At 32.6% G+C, this 18,198-nt stretch overlaps 3 protein-coding genes across 3 annotated transcripts; 2 read left to right on the forward strand and 1 right to left on the reverse strand.

The window, feature by feature from the left end:
* Window positions 1-2,258: 2,258 nt before the first annotated feature.
* LOC115698520 (pectate lyase) lies at window positions 2,259-4,435 on the forward strand. The gene is made up of 4 exons (XM_030625602.2): window positions 2,259-2,781; window positions 2,867-3,518; window positions 3,639-3,881; window positions 4,030-4,435. The coding sequence occupies exons 1-4, from the start codon at window positions 2,585-2,587 to the stop codon at window positions 4,252-4,254; spliced, it is 1,317 nt and encodes a 438-aa protein (XP_030481462.1). The 5' UTR covers window positions 2,259-2,584; the 3' UTR covers window positions 4,255-4,435.
* An 832-nt stretch (window positions 4,436-5,267) lies between these two features.
* Window positions 5,268-11,169, reverse strand: LOC115698505 (FACT complex subunit SSRP1). The gene is made up of 16 exons (XM_030625583.2): window positions 10,896-11,169; window positions 10,138-10,323; window positions 9,708-9,813; window positions 8,895-9,031; window positions 8,669-8,752; window positions 8,482-8,576; window positions 8,260-8,368; window positions 8,003-8,089; window positions 7,828-7,920; window positions 7,461-7,658; window positions 7,216-7,361; window positions 6,988-7,135; window positions 6,441-6,539; window positions 6,168-6,350; window positions 5,919-5,997; window positions 5,268-5,700 (listed from the first exon to the last, which is right to left on the reverse strand). The coding sequence occupies exons 1-16, from the start codon at window positions 10,947-10,949 to the stop codon at window positions 5,573-5,575; spliced, it is 1,932 nt and encodes a 643-aa protein (XP_030481443.1). The 5' UTR covers window positions 10,950-11,169; the 3' UTR covers window positions 5,268-5,572.
* A 3,938-nt stretch (window positions 11,170-15,107) lies between these two features.
* On the forward strand, window positions 15,108-17,662 carry LOC115699238 (AP2-like ethylene-responsive transcription factor At1g16060). The gene is made up of 7 exons (XM_030626533.2): window positions 15,108-15,469; window positions 15,617-15,625; window positions 15,881-15,969; window positions 16,077-16,150; window positions 16,247-16,297; window positions 16,693-16,769; window positions 16,858-17,662. Exons 1-7 carry the CDS (start codon window positions 15,142-15,144, stop codon window positions 17,445-17,447), a joined length of 1,218 nt encoding a protein of 405 aa, XP_030482393.2. The 5' UTR covers window positions 15,108-15,141; the 3' UTR covers window positions 17,448-17,662.
* Window positions 17,663-18,198: the final 536 nt, after the last annotated feature.

Here is an 18,198-nt window from a genome sequence, read left to right on the forward strand (position 1 = left end):
TGTTGAGGTTTGACACTAAAACTATTCCAATCACACTGCAAATATAATGTCATATATAAATTATCTACAATGTACAATTAATATTAGTGGTACACTTAAACCACGGCAAAAAATTTATTTGGCTTTTAATATTTAAATAATGTCTATATAATAAAAATGTTGTATTTATATAGGGTAAAACATTATTTCGAACCTTCTGTTTTATAAAAGTTATTGATTGGATCATTTGTTTTATTAAATGACAAAAAATCCTATATTTTTTTAAAATGGTACAAATAGATACATGAATTGATTTTTTTTATCAAAATAAAACTTAACAATAACTCAATCTAAAAGTGTTATGACAAAACTAATTATATTTTCTGCATCTGTCTGTGTTAGGAATTGTTTTCAAGTTGGTTACATGAAAAAAAAATTATCAAAAATTAAGTTCAAGACCCTATTTATATTATATTGAGAAATAAATAGTCTATTTTTTCATTTAATAAAATAGATGGTTTAATTAATAATTTTTGCAAAATACAGAGTCTAAAATAGTATTTACCCTTATATATTATAAAGTGAAATAATGAATAAATAATATAATAATAAAGAATACACTTTTTAGTGTAATTTTTAATGTTGTGGTTGAAAAAAAAAATAATTTATTGCAAAATTATACTCTTTTAGTGTTGGTTTAACATCAATTTTTGGTTTTACCATTGGAGATAAGATACCCTTAGCTTCACTTCACTTAACATTCCATGATTTTCTAATCTTTTGGTATGTCTAAGATGTGACTTATGAGGCTAGATATATTAGATAAGGTCATAATAAGAGTACTATCATCATACTAACATATTTGCTTATAGAGAATAAAGAACCATTTTATTACACATTGAAGAACCCAACAACAAAAGGACTAGCTAATTAGCTCTTCCATGTTGCTTCAACCATATCTCTCCTTAATTTATTTATAGGCGGACTACGCTTGTGTCTAGAGTCCACTTAGTTCAAGGGTTCAAAAAAAAAAATTCTTTTAAAAGTACATATTTATTTACAGATTTTAAAAATTAGCACTATTTTTACAAATAAAGACTTAAAAATATTTTTATTCCTGTGACTCACTAAATTTCAAGATTGACTGTGCATAAGCAATATCTTTTTCTAATCTCTCATTCTTCTAAATGTTCTCTCAACAGTTGTATCTCAACTCCTTTTTTCTTTTTCCTGTTTAAAGCTGCAATATTATTCAAAAATATAAAATAGATCCTTTGTTTACTAAGACCATGATAGAGCTAGGGGATTAGAGGGGTGGTGGCCATGGCTTCCTTTAATTTTCTTTTATATTCTCATAGAAATTCTTTGATAGTCACCTACAGAGGGAGCACTTATTCTAGTTTTAATATAAAATTTATGTATGTGACCATCTATGTTATATCTATGTTTTAGTTATAATTATTCTTAGAGATTTAGGAGGTTGTCAATATTACATTATAATGTATACCCTCATATTATAAAATTGATATCAAAACTACTTAAAGTGCTGAAAAGTGCATGGCAATACACTAGTGATAGGTAAGAAGTTCCATTTATGTTTATTTTAAACAAATAAATATGTATGTAGTATAAATTTATAGAATGATTTTACAATGAACTCTCTTAAAAAAGAATATTGATGTACCTTCTATCTGTTTCGGTATTTAAAAAAAAAATTAATCTAATTTTTTTTATTGTCGTGTACGTTATAGTTATTTAAGACATTCTGCGAAAATTTGAGAAATTTAGTTTAATTTACAATAAAGCACAGTGTTCAAATAATCTACTTTATACACGTATAAAATAAAAAAATCACGTGTGTAACAGACTGTTTGAAGTGAATTTCATTCTTGGCGTGTTAAATTTTTCTAAATTTCTCAATATTTTACTGAATGTCTTAAATAACTACAAAGTACACGACAATGGAAAAAAAAAATTCTCAATATTTTTTTCAAATACCGAAACAAATATGGATGCATGAATACACCCTTTCAAGAGAGTGCATTAATTTCCAAATTTATATTCTCTTAAAATTTTAAAAATAGTAGTGACTCTAAAACCTTCCACCTTTTCTTTATGGAGTTTCCCCTTTTATTATGTACAAAAACCGAAGAGGAAGAAAATTTGACTTGCTTTTTTTATTATTACCAATAATAAAAAAAAATCATTAAATGAAAATTATGTGTACACTTCTAGACCAATGATCTAATAATCTCATTGCTCTAACTAAGTTTGAAGCATTTCCACACATTTTGTAACAAAAATGTTTCAAAACTGTCAATCCATTTTAAGAGAATGGTTCCCCACTTTTTACGAAAATCATTATTGATAATTTTAGTATCACTAAAAACTTGATCCGTTTACCTATTTAACAACCGGTCTCTAACATTCTCTTGCCTAGCCTTAAGACCGTGACAACATTACCATGTTGTGAGTAAAATCAAATTCTTTTAAGTTGGTCTAATCGGTCCGGTCTGGCAAGGCCAAACTTGATAACAGGACCTTGGCCACAATAACATTTTAATTAAAAAAAAAAACTAACAGATTGATACCAACAACAGAAAATATGGTATCAGCAACTACAAAACTTGGCTTCATTTTTCTCATTTCGTTTTTGGTTCTGATCCCAACCCTGCTAGCCCATATAGGCGGTTACGACGAGGAATGGCAGAAACGAGCTGAAGAATCAAAGAAAGCTGCCCTTGAAGCCTATGAACCTAACCCAGAACAAGTTACTGAAAATTTGAACTATGAAGTTAACAAGTTAGTGTTATGTTATGTTTTAAAAGTGTTATGTTATGTTTTAAAAGTGTTATGTTAAGGTGTTTTTGTGTGAATAAATTGGCAGGTTGACAGAGGGGTCCAACAGTACAAGAAGGGAATTGAAGAAGTACTTTGGTCCTTGTTTGGCTACAAACCCCATCGACAGGTGCTGGCGTTGCAAGAAGCATTGGGCCAATAACCGAAAACGCTTGGCTAAATGTGTTCTTGGTTTTGGTAGGAAAACCACAGGAGGTAAGAGGGGGTCATACTACATTGTCACTGACCCCTCAGACAATGATGTTCAGAGTCCAAAACCCGGGACTCTTCGCCACGCTGTGATCCAAAAGAAGCCGCTATGGATCTTTTTCGCGCGCAGCATGATCATCAGGCTGTCTCAAGAGCTTCTAATAACGAGTGACAAGACCATAGACGGTCGTGGAGCCAATGTACACATTGCTTATGGGGCTGGAATTACAATTCAATTCGCTCAAAATGTGATCATCCATGGGCTTCGGATACATGACATTGTGTCAAGTAATGGTGGTCTGATTAGAGACTCTGTGGATCATATTGGACTCCGTACGGTTGCTGATGGAGATGGGATTTCAATCTTTGGATCGACCAATATTTGGCTTGATCACATTTCAATGTACCGTTGTCAAGATGGTTTAATTGATGTCATCCAAGGCTCTACAGCCATAACCATTTCCAATTGCCATTTCACTCATCACAATGATGTAATTAATTACTTCTCTTTTTTCACAACTTGAGTTATTATTATTGTTACTAATATTTGGTGTTTGTTGGAGATTTTAATACATGTGATTTCTTCTTGCATGATTTGGATATGAACACAGGTGATGCTATTTGGTGCTAGTGACAGCTTTGAAGGTGACAAGATTATGCAAGTGACAGTGGCTTTCAACCATTTTGGAAGAGGACTTGTACAGAGGATGCCAAGGTGCAGATGGGGTTTCTTCCATGTGGTTAATAATGACTACACTCATTGGCTTATGTACGCCATTGGTGGAAGCTCACATCCCACCATTATTAGCCAAGGAAATCGATTCATAGCCCCTCCAAACACTGCTGCTAAACAAGTAAGCAAAACACAACAAAACTTCTTTTAGTATGTTCAAAGCGAATAATGCATTTTGTTAGGGAGTCTCACATTGATCTTACAATTCTAACATGGTAACAAAGTGAAACCGCATTCTAAGACATTTTGTAATGATGACAATAATATAGGTGACCAAGAGGGACTATGCTAGTGAATCGGAATGGAGATCATGGACATGGAGATCTGAGGGAGATCTAATGATGAATGGAGCTTTCTTTGTTCAATCAGGAAATCCCAGCAAGAAAAGGCCATTTGGCAGACGTGACATGATCAAGGCCAAGCCTGGTACTTTTGTCACTAGGCTTACACGCTTTGCAGGTGCCCTTAACTGCAAAATCCGCAAGAAATGCTAGAACATATAAACATATATACATAAATATAAAATATATAGTATTCACTTTTTAATTTCTATCTTTAAGAAAAAATAAGCACAACTATGTCAAAAGAAAAGATCAGCCGAGTGGTGAAGGTGGCTCTAAAAATGCTTTTGCTTAGGAGTATGTGAAAGGTTGAAAATGAATTTTTACTTAATTATTTTTGTGTTTTGTTTCTATTTTTGTATTTTTTTTTTTTATGTTTTTTAATCAGTCAAAGAAAGAGGGGCAAGATTTGGGTTACACAAAATTTTCAAGACGTAATCGATAAAATTCATTGATGTTCAATTATAAAAAAAATAAAAATGTACTGATGTACATTAGAATATAATGTACGAACAAGCTTGTAGTTTATACAAATGTGATCGATTTTGGGGAAGCAGTTTTAAGTAGCAGCTTCATAATAATACAATGTACTCATGTTTTTGCATATTATTAATAAGTGGTGAAGAGAATAATCAAACTAGATTAACAGCTATTATAAAAGAGAGGAAAAGAGGCACACCAAAAAGATTTTGCATCGACCTTGGATTAATGGAATATATGCTTCTAGACTAGTCCTACTCCTACCCATAATTATTCCCAGGACAGATTGCAATGTCTGAATTATTAGCAATCGTGAAACACACTATTCTTAGCATCACTGCCTATGCAATTGCAATTTCACCTTTGCTTAACACATAAAAACATTAATTTTCCCTTTCATTTAGAAAAGGTTTGGAAAGCAAATAACTGAAATTGGATGTAATTGAAAAGCTTTCCATTTTAAATATTAAGTATTAAAAATTATTATTTTCCTAGTATAATAATTAACCATTTTGCAGAAAAAAAAAATCATAAGTAATTACCATTTAATATCATAAATAATTCACTATTTTATAGTGAAAAAAAAAAACAGTTACACAATTATTCCTTAGTTAATCGAATTTTACTTTCCTAAAGTAAATAAAAATTGATCAAAAGGCGCCAAATGAATTAACAAGCACCCAATCTAAACTACAAAATACAAATTTGATAATTAGCTGCAAATATATTCATACTTAATTTCTTCAAGCCCAAATTACTAAACAGACAAAACAGCCTGTGATGCTTTTAACTTTGAACAATACAATTCGTAGGAGAAAGATGGGTCATAAGCAAAAGAAGAAAGGGAATTAGCTTTTAGTGATCTTTTTTAATACATATATTAACCGCAAAATAGTTCTGTAGATACATTTAATTCAATTGTTTAAACCCAAAAAGGGGGACCGACCCAATTTGGAATATATCACTTGATAAAAAGGTAAAGAGTTGGATTCTATTCTGAGTCTGATTCATTCCCTGAGTCTACCTTCATTGGTTGTGGGTTCTTGTATCCACTAATTTCGTCCTTGTAGCGTTTTTTATCTTGGCGAGCCTTGGCTTCATAGGGTTCCTTCTCTTCCACTGAGAATAATAAGAAAAGAAAAAAAAATGGTATTTTGTTATGATGTGACCACAATGTAATCAGATGGTGTATAATTGACCAGAAAGCGACTGGGAGCATCAAATCAAAACTCCCACTGCGTTGGTTTAGGTGGGGGCCATACAACAGTGTTGGCCCACAACCAAAAGATGTCACTCATTGGTCACTGGAAATCAACTATTTGAAAATGCATGATTACCTGACATCTTATTCCATTTATCTCCTAAAACTCTTCCCACTTCAGTGAAGGAAATTCCGGGGTTAGTTTTCTTCACATTCTGCAGTCAGCAAAGATAATGGTTAGTGACCAAAATTTGTTCCCATGACCAGTGACAAAGTACATCAAAATTTGCAATGCGGGACCATATGGTTGAGACAGAAGGAATATGCATCCAATACTCTACACAAACACAAAAGATAATGACAGATATTTAGATAACAAACCCACCTCCCTTTCCATTTGTGAGAAGAACATGAAGCCAGACAATGCTCTTTTGGGTGCATTTGGATCCTTTTTCTTCTTCTGTTTTTTCTTCTTCGGCCCATCTTCATCTCCATCTTTAGATTTCTTCTTGGAAGAAGATGCCTTAGAAGATGAAGGTTCTTTTTTTGTATCCTTTTTTACGGGCTTCTGAAAAGGTCATTTAGTTGATTTGAGAATAACAAAGATTTTGAAGAGAACTTTTTTAGTGTGCAAAAATAATAAGAAAAGATTCCATACCTCTTTCTCCCCTCCACTAACACTAGCATCAGAATCATCTTCCCCAGAATCATCAGTCGGGGAACCGGAATCATCCTTTTCGGCAACAAAATCTTCATCCTGTAAATGTTCACCGTGTCAGAACATTTAAGTGGATTAGCACATCAAGGGATACCCAACAGTGGTTAACAGACAAGCAATTTTATACTAAATCAGAGAGCATAAAAAAAAAGATGAGAGACAGATATTAAAACAAGCACAACCATCACACCCATAATTTGGGAAAATGTACATGATGATTACTTTGAACTCTTGAAACTAAGTTTTACTTTTCTTTGATATTACTACCAACTTATATAGTTTCTTTCTTGTACCTTTTTTTTTATCCAATCCAAATCAGGAAAAAGAAAACATATTAAGTATACCATTTATGTGTAGAAACAAGTTGAGCCTGGATCATTAAGTACTAGGAAAAGCCCTCAATGATATAGCCCAGCTAACTAACTCGACTACATTTTTCAGCAATGATATTGTGACACTTCCTCATTTTAAATAAATATAAGCGTACCTCTTCATCACTTTCATCATCGCCAGCTTCATTCTTAACACGAACAAGATGTGGATCGACAGCATCATCATCCTCATCTTGAAGAACAGATGCCACACCATCTGTAGGTCTTGTATTTCCCAAATTCATGATCTTCAAACCTTTTCCACTGCATCATAGCCATTGGATAAAGTTAAAACTGAAAATAGCAAAATAGTCTTTATCAAAGTAATGTCTTCGTGTACTGACCTCATGAAGTCAAAAAGATTATGGTACTCATTCCTCTGAATGTTTCGAAAAAGATGTTCTTGCTCCGTTTTAAGTCTAATAAGAAGATCGAAGTAATGCATATTTGAGCCACCAGCAGCATGCCTTTCAAATTCCACATAGTCAATCTAGAAACACAAACCAGTTAAGCTCCAATTAATCTCTGGTACATACAGAATAGATCAGCAATACCTATATCATATACAAAGACAACCTTAAAAGCGTACCTCCTCGTGAAGAATAAGGGTGGGAGGCTTAGGTAGAAAAAAGAAGCTCTTCTCAAGGGGATAGAGGACTCCATCTTCAGCTTTTAGTGATGATTTAACTGCATATCCATCTTGACAACTACGGAACTTTCCTGGTTTTGTAACTTTAGCGCCAGATAAGCCACGCAATACTGTGGTGAATACCTCATGGATGAGTCCCTATTCATTCAATAATGAATGTCAAAAGCTAGTCACATTTGAAACAACTTTATTTTACTTGGAAAAAATAAGTGGGTATGTCAATCTATTCAATTCACCCAAACAAACATATGCAACACATGGCATGTATTTTTATTTAAAATTAAAACAATAATAAGCCAATACCTACCTTATAAGATGGTTCCAACTTGTCCTTATATTTGGTATTCAAGAGATCCTCGCTCATTGATAGGTCGCTCTGAACTACAGTTTCAGTTTCGAACTATAGATGACAGAAAAGTAAAATAAATAAATAAATAAATCTAGCATAATCATGACAATGGAAAGAATGCAATAAACACTACCTGCAAAACAATATGTGGATACAAAGTTTGTCCTTTACGAATTGGAGGATCAAGAGTAACAACAACAAATGTAAATGGCTGGTTGGACTGCAGAAAGAAAAAGTTCCTGCTGTTATTACTAACATCACGATGACTGGTGCATTGAGCAGAGGCTACCAGAGAAAAACAACAAGAATGGAGGAAGAATTTGAAAATGCGCATAAAAATCTTAATCAGCATCCATGCAGAACCCGTGCTATTGAAACGAAGAGTAATACCTTGGGAAGCAAAAACAGGCGAACAACACTGCTATACTGAATTTTGAAGTCATTTGCCTGCCCTTGCAACCGCAGAAATGACAGATGAAGTTCCACACTGTAGCGCCCCCTACATAAAGCAAGAACTTGATCAAATATAATTCTGAATCAAAAGTTTTTGCTTGTGTGCCAGCTACTATGTGTATCGAGAAAAATCTCTACTTTTCAGTTTAGTAGATATACCTAGGTGTGAGGATAGCAATACCCTCAAATGTAACAACAGCGTCTTCACCACCAGCACCAACATCTGCCATTGACATAATTTTGTCACGAAATACCTGTCAACCAGTTGAGTGAAAGAAATTGAATATCAAATAATCAATGTCAAAACAATTCTACCATAAAAATAGTGAGCTAGTCACAATCTAACCTGGGCAGGAGGGCGGTTTTCATCACCAACAAATTGAGTGTTGGAATTAGGTATGTGAAAACTAATCTCCATCAACGAATCTTTCTGTGATCATTGAAGATTGACAATTGCAAGCAAAATAATAAAATTAGTGACTGCGTCACCATTTTAATTGAAGATAGAAGGACTTGTTGACTTAACACAAGCATTGATTGCAAAATAACATCTAAGCATCTAAGCAACAAACCTCATTTGCTCCTGTTGTATCATCCACGTGAAACTCCAAGATAACATCATTTTTTCCCTGAAGTTGGGTTTGTGAGACATCTGCCAAAGATACCTCAAATGCTTGTTTCGAACCAACCAGAAAAGTCAGCATATTCTCTGTAAAAATAAATAAACGGCTTGAGGGGAAAAAAAAAAAGAATGGAAGAAACGAAATTCCTAATAGATTTTTTTTTTATTGAAGCGTCTAATAAATACATTTTTGAGTTACACAAGTTGGGATCGAACACACCCCAAAATAACCCCCTCTCCCACTTGAGCTGGCCTCAAGTGGTGAATTCCTAATAGATTATAGAAGAACCGCTCTTAAATTTAAGATTAAGTCTTATCACCGGACGTTGATATCACACTACAGTTATTATGAAATTGCCAAAAAAATATTAAGAAAACAACAAGCATCACTACCACTCCTACCACAACAATTAGCAATGAGTTACTTAAGAAAAACCATAGAATTTTTTTAGAAATTTGGAAAATCATTTGACTGAAACATCACTAGACGACCTTAAACTTGCATTGGAACAGCAATTCTCATTCCCAAATGCAGTTGATGATGTAAACTCAGCAATACATTTCATTAACCACTGCACCTTTATTTGGTGTAGGCCAAACCAACTAATATATTCATGTTAACAATCATTAGAATAGCAAAGGTGTTGCCTTAAAATAATTTTTCATTGCTAATTACAGTTTTTTACACACAATAAAAGAAAAGAAAATATCATAAATCTATTAGTTGTGACAACAAATCTAAATATAAAAGAAAGTTACTAACCATTTAAATCAACTTCACCCCAGTTACGGCCACTTACAGAAAGCTGCTTTTCCTCTGGAGTAAGTCCGCAAGTACTTTGAAAATAAGTGGATAAACTAGAGACATCCTACAATAGACGAAAACAAATAGGGTTAGGCTAGCGCGCTTTTCCATCAACACTACAAATTCAGAAAGACTTTATAATAATGCATAATTTAAAGCTTCCAATGATAATCATGATATACAGTGGATAAGAATTAACATTTTAATATTATGCAACCTCAACGTACACAAAGGACCAAAACCTAATAGGGTGTTTGATGCCATACATTGAAGAGTAAAAATTATAGCATTCAACCCCAAATGAGAAAAGAAAAATCTTCACATAATATTCACCAAATATATAAGCAAATGCAATTAGGTGATAACCAGACATACGATGAATTCTGACCTGGTCACGAAATCCAGTGAACTTGTAGTACAACCCATCTTTGATCCGAACACCAAGTTGATTTGTTCTTGGGACCTTCATCCATGTTACCCCCACAATGTCAGCTTTATCAACTTCAACAGCTTTACCACCACCTTGTTTCTTCCACAAAATTCCCCCAGAATATATTTTCAGCTGGCCTGGATTCTGCAAGCGAAAAATTCAGTTATAAAAAGAATATAAGAACTGTTTTTATCGTCTCCTTAATCTATGACACAAACAGAACCAAAGCTCTACACCCCAAAACACACACATTGCACCAGAAAACTACACCAATAATAGGCTTGGGTTCGGAGTTCTAAACAAAATCTATACACCTCATCTGTACTCGCAGCAATCAAATAGACTCCACTTAAATTTCGTAAACCATTAAAATTTCCAAAATCACATTTTTTTCAATTCATACATTCACAATTACAACTACTCACTCAACAGCGACAATCTCAATCCCCAAGCCAAATTATTAACGCAAGACTAAAAGCAACCAACGTTAGAACTCCCCGAAATGCCAATTCATTTCTACAGAAAAATATCAAGACCGGCATACTTTCCGAAGAAACAAAATAGAACGACAAAACTGAATCAGTATTTCAAAACTAGGGTTTCGAACCATCACTGAGAAAAGAAATGAACCTTTGAACGAAATTCCAGAAATTAGAAATTCTAATAATAATAATAATAATAATAATAATAATAATAATAATAATAAAAGAACTCACAGTGCCTCCTCGGCCTCCGAAGGAGATATTGTTGAAGAGATGACCGTCAGTCATGGCTTCCAAATCGATTAACCAAACAGAACGAACGAGTAGAGAAGAGAGTCTTTCTCTCTCAGACAAAACCCTAAAAGCTTAAGGTGTAAATTATTATATATGGTCCGACCACAGAGGCGGGGGTGCGCATTACGCCCCAGAGCTAATGCGCGCGAATTGGGCAGCTATAGGATGCAACCGTATACAGGATAAGAAAATTAGGATCGCGTTAAATCCTTATGGTGGGCCATTGGTTATTGGTCATTCAAATTTGCTTTCTAATTTGGTGTTTAACTTTACAGCTTTGCTTTATGGCACTAGTGGTGTTTAGTATCTTTTATAGGTGGCACTTCATGATTAGTTAACAATACTCTTTAAAAGTTATTTTTTAAAATTATATAAGACTCGATAATTACACTAATAACAGTATCACACCAAAGCGAGTGCTAGGCATCGACGGTGCATTTTAGCAATTCTCCACTTTAGGAAATTAGCTCACAAATTTTTTGATTTGGTCTTGTGGGATTCTTTTAAATGTCACGTTTCAACTTTGTTGTCTTTTAAAAGTCGTTCGATATACACACTTTCTAGGTTCAAATGTGAGGATAGTATATTAAAGTTTGTCTCACATTGCTAATGTGTGGTAATAAATTGTTATATATAAGATGAATGATTACTCCTCTCACTATATTTTACACCTGTGAGGATGGTATATTTTACACCAAATGTGAGGACGATATTTTTGTAAAAAATTGTGAGTGACAATAAAATTATAAATTTTTATTCAAAATCTAGTATTTTTTGTAAAAGTCCATAAAAAATGAGGCATTTTTGGGCTAAGGCCCCACCCTAAAAACAACCATGGTACAAAAAAAAAACGAAATTTATTTGTATTGACTTTCAATAAAAACATTACTCCTGAATAATAATTAACTTTTTTTTTTTTTTAAGATAAGCGTAATTTTATTGAAATAAATAAGTTAGACCTCGTGGTCGTTACATAAAAGGTTCTCCGGTAAGGCAGAGATCGGAATAATTCCAAACATTTGATGAGCAAATGCCCATCTAGCCACATTGTGAGCGGCAAAATTCCAGTCCGACTAATAAAGGAAAAATTACAAACAAAAGAGGAAGAAGACTTCAAACAAAATGAGACGTAGTTATCAAGAGCCCAACGAGACTCAATTCCATTGATAGCATTGATCACCACTCTCGAGTCATTCTCCACAATTACAAACTTGCAACCCATCTCCAAGGCAACCGTCACAGCCAAACAGCAGGCCTTAGCTTCTCCACAAAGAGCATCAGAGAAATCTACCCTTGTTGTTTGGACTCTAATCACACTACCAAGATGATTCCTGGCAACCACTGCAATACACATATTGTCAAATCCCACTTTCACATCGCAATTCAACTTGATCCAATCCTGGGGGGAGGAGACCAAGCTTCCTTGGGATGAGAAACAGGGCAAGGAAATAAAGAATCATGCAGATCAACATAAGAAATACAAATATTATCAAAACATTTTTTCATATCCACTGGGCAGTTGTTATGAACTTTTTCATTCCGGACCCTCCAAACTGTATCCACAAGAATCGAGGCATATAAGAAAACATCCTCTACTTGAACCCCTCTACGCTTTAGATCCCAGATGAACTTGACCCAATCCCAAACTCGGATGCCTGTATTGCAAATAGGATAAATACTCCAAGGAGAAACTCGCCATAGGTGGAAAGCCACATCACAGGAAAGGAACAGGTGCTCTATAGATTCTTCCCCGGTACCACACAAAGGACAACTAGTATCCTCAATATGGAATCTTTTATTAATCAATTGATATCTTAACTATAGAAAGATTTTCTTTAGCATAAAAACTAAAGATTTTTTGAAGTTAAATTTGAATAATGTATAAATTAAAATTGAGTTTATTATTTGACCTTGCTTTTGTTTATCACTAGTAAAAATGGATAGTGCTATTAAAAAAAAAAATTACATATTTATCAGAAAAAAATATATTATTATATAAATACTAAATGTGAATTACTAAAGTAAGAATATACTTAGACTAGACTATTTTTATCATTAGAATACACTAATGTACTAAATTTGATTTAGAATGAGTCAATATTATATTTTATTATTGAACTCATTACATTAGGTGTAAAATTAGCTTAAAAAGTTAAGAAAAGCTTTTAAATTTGATTGAAACTACGTAAAAATTTTATTTAATATATAAATAAAATGTAAAAAAGTATCCATTGATATTAATGCTAAAGTAACATTACTACAAAAATAGTTTTTCTCAACGTTTTTAAACAGTCATTTAAAGTATTCCCGTCGGTTTTTATAACCGTCGCCTATACGACCGTCATAAAACAGATAAAATAGACGATGATTAAAAACTATCGCTAATGTGAACTTCCTGACAGTTTAAAATTTCAAATTCATAAAAATATTGAAAAAAACTGTAAATCTATATTTTTGTGTTTTTGTAAGAATCCTTATAATAATTTATCATGTAAAAGTAGAATATTCTGTTTATAGTAAATAACGTGGTATATATATAAAGATTAATTAAAGGTGCGTATAGCAACCAAACTCCAACTCCTAAGTCGACGTCTCGTATGTTCACAATTTGAACATAGATTATTATACTCTAACAAATAGAATAGGCTAATTAATACAACGATGAAAACTAAGATAATATTAATATATATATATACATACAATATATTAATTACGCTCATCAAGCCTAATACAAACAATGACTTTCACTAATATATATTTTATATATATATTCAAGTCCAAAAGATATTTATACCAACAAAATTACATGCTAAAGGTAGCTTCTGGAGAAATCTTATTCATGATGATGGCTTTGCATATGAAACTCATTTACTTCAATTGTCAAACTTATTGTGTTAATTTATCTGACTGTATATGTTAAATGCTTATTCAGATAAATAAAGCTTTGTTTACAAATTAGTTCATGCTTGCATGCATATTTTGCGAAAAAAAATCTATAATTTATAATTAATTAAACATACATGTTCATGTTATATTATTATTATTATTATTATTATTATTATTATTATTATTATGAGGTACTAATAATTTAATACTATAATAAGATGTCGTTTTTTTTAAATAATTATAAAATGTTTATAATAATTATTAAATGAAAATATACGAAAAGTGAATTAATTACAACAATAACAGTATAAAAGAGTGTTAATTACAATCTTTTATTATAATTTTTTAGTCAATCGATTTACATCTGAAATCACGTGTCAAAATATTTTTTTTTCAATTTATTTCATGGTATTCATTATAGTTACATCTATGTAAATTTTTGAAAAATTTCGAATAATTTACAGTACCGGAAACAAAGTTTCAAATACTTTAGTTTACCACTTATGTTCAAAAAACTTTATATCTATTTTTGGTATGGTAAATTATTTGAAATTTTTAAAAAATTTACAAAAATAATATTGTGAGTATAATGAACACCGCTATGATGAAAAAAAAAAACATTCCAATATATATTTTCGAGCACAAAAACTAACTAAAAAAATTATAATAAGAGGTTAACAATACCACAACTCTAACAGTATAACACAACATTTCTCCACTATTGTTACATTTTTGTGCGTTTAGTCATGTCATGTGAAAGTAAGGTATAATAATATTAATATTTGTAGCTTAACTTGTATTGTTGTACATATACATAAGTTTTTAGACTTTGAAGGAGTTAATCCGACTTTGTAATAATTGACTGAATTGCCCCCAAAGATTACTTGTTAGAGCTATTTAATCAATCTTAATTAACACAAAATATATTAATGATTAATTATGATTGGCCGGCCATGTAAAAGAACATAATATCCCATTATTATAACCATAAGATGAAAGTGAATTAAATCAGGTTAAGTATTGAAGTTGAATTTGGGGGTTAAAAAACATATTATGGACATTAAAAATTTGTCTTACATTGTCTTGTAGTAATCGTCACACTTGTATTTTAGTCAAAAAAAACAGTTGTAACAACTAAACGATAACATAATACAAAGCCAAAACAAGCAACATTATATCATTTTGTATGTACTTGCTTATAATCAGCATTATATATACATAGATATAAACTAGTCACCATGTCAAGCAACCTAACCACCAAAAAAAAAAACCAGAAAAAGGGGCTTAAATTTAACAAATCATGAAACTGATGATGGTAAAGAGTGAGGATAATCAGAATAGTACTAGGAGGCGTCGGGTTAGTATGGCCGCCGACAGTGAAGCTCAAGCCGCGTTAAGGTGTGTTAAGAGACGAAAAAGAGATATTCCAACCGATCAAGTAATTAGTTGTGATGATAACAAACAGGGGACTCAAGCTGATGATCAAGCTCCTCCTGCCACCACTACTACTGTCAAAAGAAGCTCGAAATATCGGGGTGTTAGTAGACATAGATGGACGGGTCGGTATGAAGCTCATTTGTGGGATAAGCTCTCTTGGAATGTAACACAGAAGAAGAAAGGAAAGCAAGGTAAAGATGTGTTTATAATATGGTTTAGTTTACTTTCTTTGTTGTTACTTCAACTATTTGATTCTCTCAATTGCTTACTGACTAGTGTTGTTTACTTGTTGAAAATCTTTGTCCCAATGCTTTGATGTTATGTCTTCGGCTCAACAGTTTACCTTGGTAAGTAATAAACAGTATTTAATGTTTCAGTAGAAAGTTCAGAGCTTTTTGTTATCAGATACTCAAGGCCAGCCCTCGAAATTGTGAAAAATTAAAATATTAAATAATAAAAAAATACGACAAATAAAGAGATTAAAGGATCAATTCCAAACATTTACTGAAATTTATATAGGGCCTTAAAATTTAATTTTATTTTAATTCTTATATACTTTAGGACCGACCTGATGAGACTTAGTGTTCTTGTTTATACTTCAGGAGCTTATGATGAAGAAGAATCTGCAGCAAGAGCATATGATTTAGCTGCACTTAAGTACTGGGGGACATCTACTTTCACCAATTTCCCTGTATGGAAATGGTTTTTTATTTTTTATGTTCATTATGTCTTATCTAAATTTATGAACATAGTAAATTAATGAAAAATCTTTGGTTGGTGGTGATACTGTTTTAACAGATATCAGATTATGAGAAGGAGATTGAGATAATGGTAACTGTGACCAAAGAGGAGTATTTAGCCACTTTAAGAAGGTACTTGTTTGTATAAAGGTTATCTTGTTACTCAAATAACTCAAATAGTTTTGGCCATTTTTCTTACTAAAAAGTTACTTCTTTCTGGTGTTGCAGAAAGAGCAGTGGTTTTTCAAGAGGTGTATCCAAGTACAGGGGAGTCGCAAGGTGATTATCACGACTCGATGCTATTTAATAAATGATAAATATTATTTTGGACTGTCTGTTTTGTAAAAATTATCGATCAAACTTTGTTTTGTTAAATGACATATTAAACCTTGTATTTTCAAAAATAGTACAAAAAATACTCTAAGCTCAATTTTGATATTTGTTTTAATATAACCAAGCTAAAGTCAGATTCTTCTATGAACAAATTCAAAAAATGTAATTAGTTTTTGCTCAGGTACTATTTTATACAATTTTGAAAAATACAAAGTCTGAATTGCCATGTAATAAAACAGAAAGTCAAATTGATAACTTTTATAAAACACGGGATTTAAAATAGTATCAACCATATAATAAAACAAATTCTCAAATATATTTTTGATAATTGTTGTATGCAGGCACCATCATAATGGTAGATGGGAAGCAAGAATAGGAAGAGTTTTTGGAAACAAGTACCTGTATCTTGGCACATACAGTAAGTTGTTGTACAAATCTTCATACTGTATATCATACTATCTAATATGAAATATTTTGTTAAGTGCCTTAGCTCTTGCTGATCATAGGTACCCAAGAAGAAGCTGCTCGCGCTTATGACATAGCAGCCATAGAGTACAGAGGAATCAATGCAGTGACAAACTTCGATTTGAGCACTTACATAAGATGGTTGAAGCCCGAAGCAGCCACCAACCCGGTTAGCGGTTGTGAATCTTTACCCGAGGTTATAACAGAACCTCAAACACTCCAATCCACAGCCAACTACAATACACCAACAGATCAAGATTACATGAAGTCTAATAATGATTACTTGAATAAGTACTCTCTAACTCCACCGAAACAGCAACTAGTTTGCCAAACCAAAAGCCCTCTAATTGGCAGTAGTATGACTCGCAGCAAGTCTTCTCCTTCTGCTCTTGGCCTCCTTCTTCAATCTTCGATGTTTAGAGAATTGGTGGAGAAGAACTCAAATGTCTCAGAGTACGAAACAGATGGAGATGAGCCGAAGAACCAGCTGCAGGGTGGCTGCAGCAGTGATGATGATGAGTATGGCGGGTTCTTCTTTGGTGGAATCAGTGATATCCCGTTTGTATGTGATCCCAACACGTCGGATGTCATACAGATAGAACAAGAAAAAGGAATTCACTTTGTTTTGTGAAAGATCATTCATAGCATCTTTGGCATTATTGTGAAGTATTCAGGTTTTCATTTTCAGAAGAAAAAAACAGAACAGAAAATAATTTTCATCACTTGTAAATAAGAGTTTGGTCCATCAAAAGTCAAAACTAGTAATGCAGATGTTAATAAGGCTTTACTTAAATTATGTAGACTTTTTGATTCAAATGGAAAATATACTGTCTCATAACTTCACCTCGTACTGTTGTCTTTAGAGTAGGAGAAGGTTACAAAAAGAAGAACAGATGGGATAAAATAGCCTTTTTTTTATAAGGGTTTCCTTATCACACGGCGAGCAATATATACTTAAGATTAAGGTATAGCACACCACATAGTAATTTAAACCAATATCGTTTATTAAATTAAAATATATAAGATCCAATATTAAATTATACGAATAAAAGTATGACACTTTATATGGTTTTGGACACCATTACCGCTCCTTAGCGTTATTCTATCCTTAATAAGTTGGGAGAGTAAACACAAGAATAGTGTCTTCAATTTGGTGCACTTGATGTTTCCCTTACTGATATCGATTTAGTTGTTCTGTTTTTTAGGCTTTCTAATTCACTAACTTTTACCTCTTTAACAATGTTGAGTTGTCTATCTTTTGGGAAGCAATGTCTGGTAATGTGGCTAGTTGTCTGTCTTTTTGGGAGCTATGTCATATGTCAGTTAATATGGTTAGCTGTCTCTCTTTTTCTGTGAAGTAGCCCCAGTGTGGTTACTTACTA

This window comes from Cannabis sativa, chromosome 8 (assembly GCF_029168945.1).
Source record: "Cannabis sativa cultivar Pink pepper isolate KNU-18-1 chromosome 8, ASM2916894v1, whole genome shotgun sequence".
Taxonomy (NCBI): domain Eukaryota; kingdom Viridiplantae; phylum Streptophyta; class Magnoliopsida; order Rosales; family Cannabaceae; genus Cannabis; species Cannabis sativa.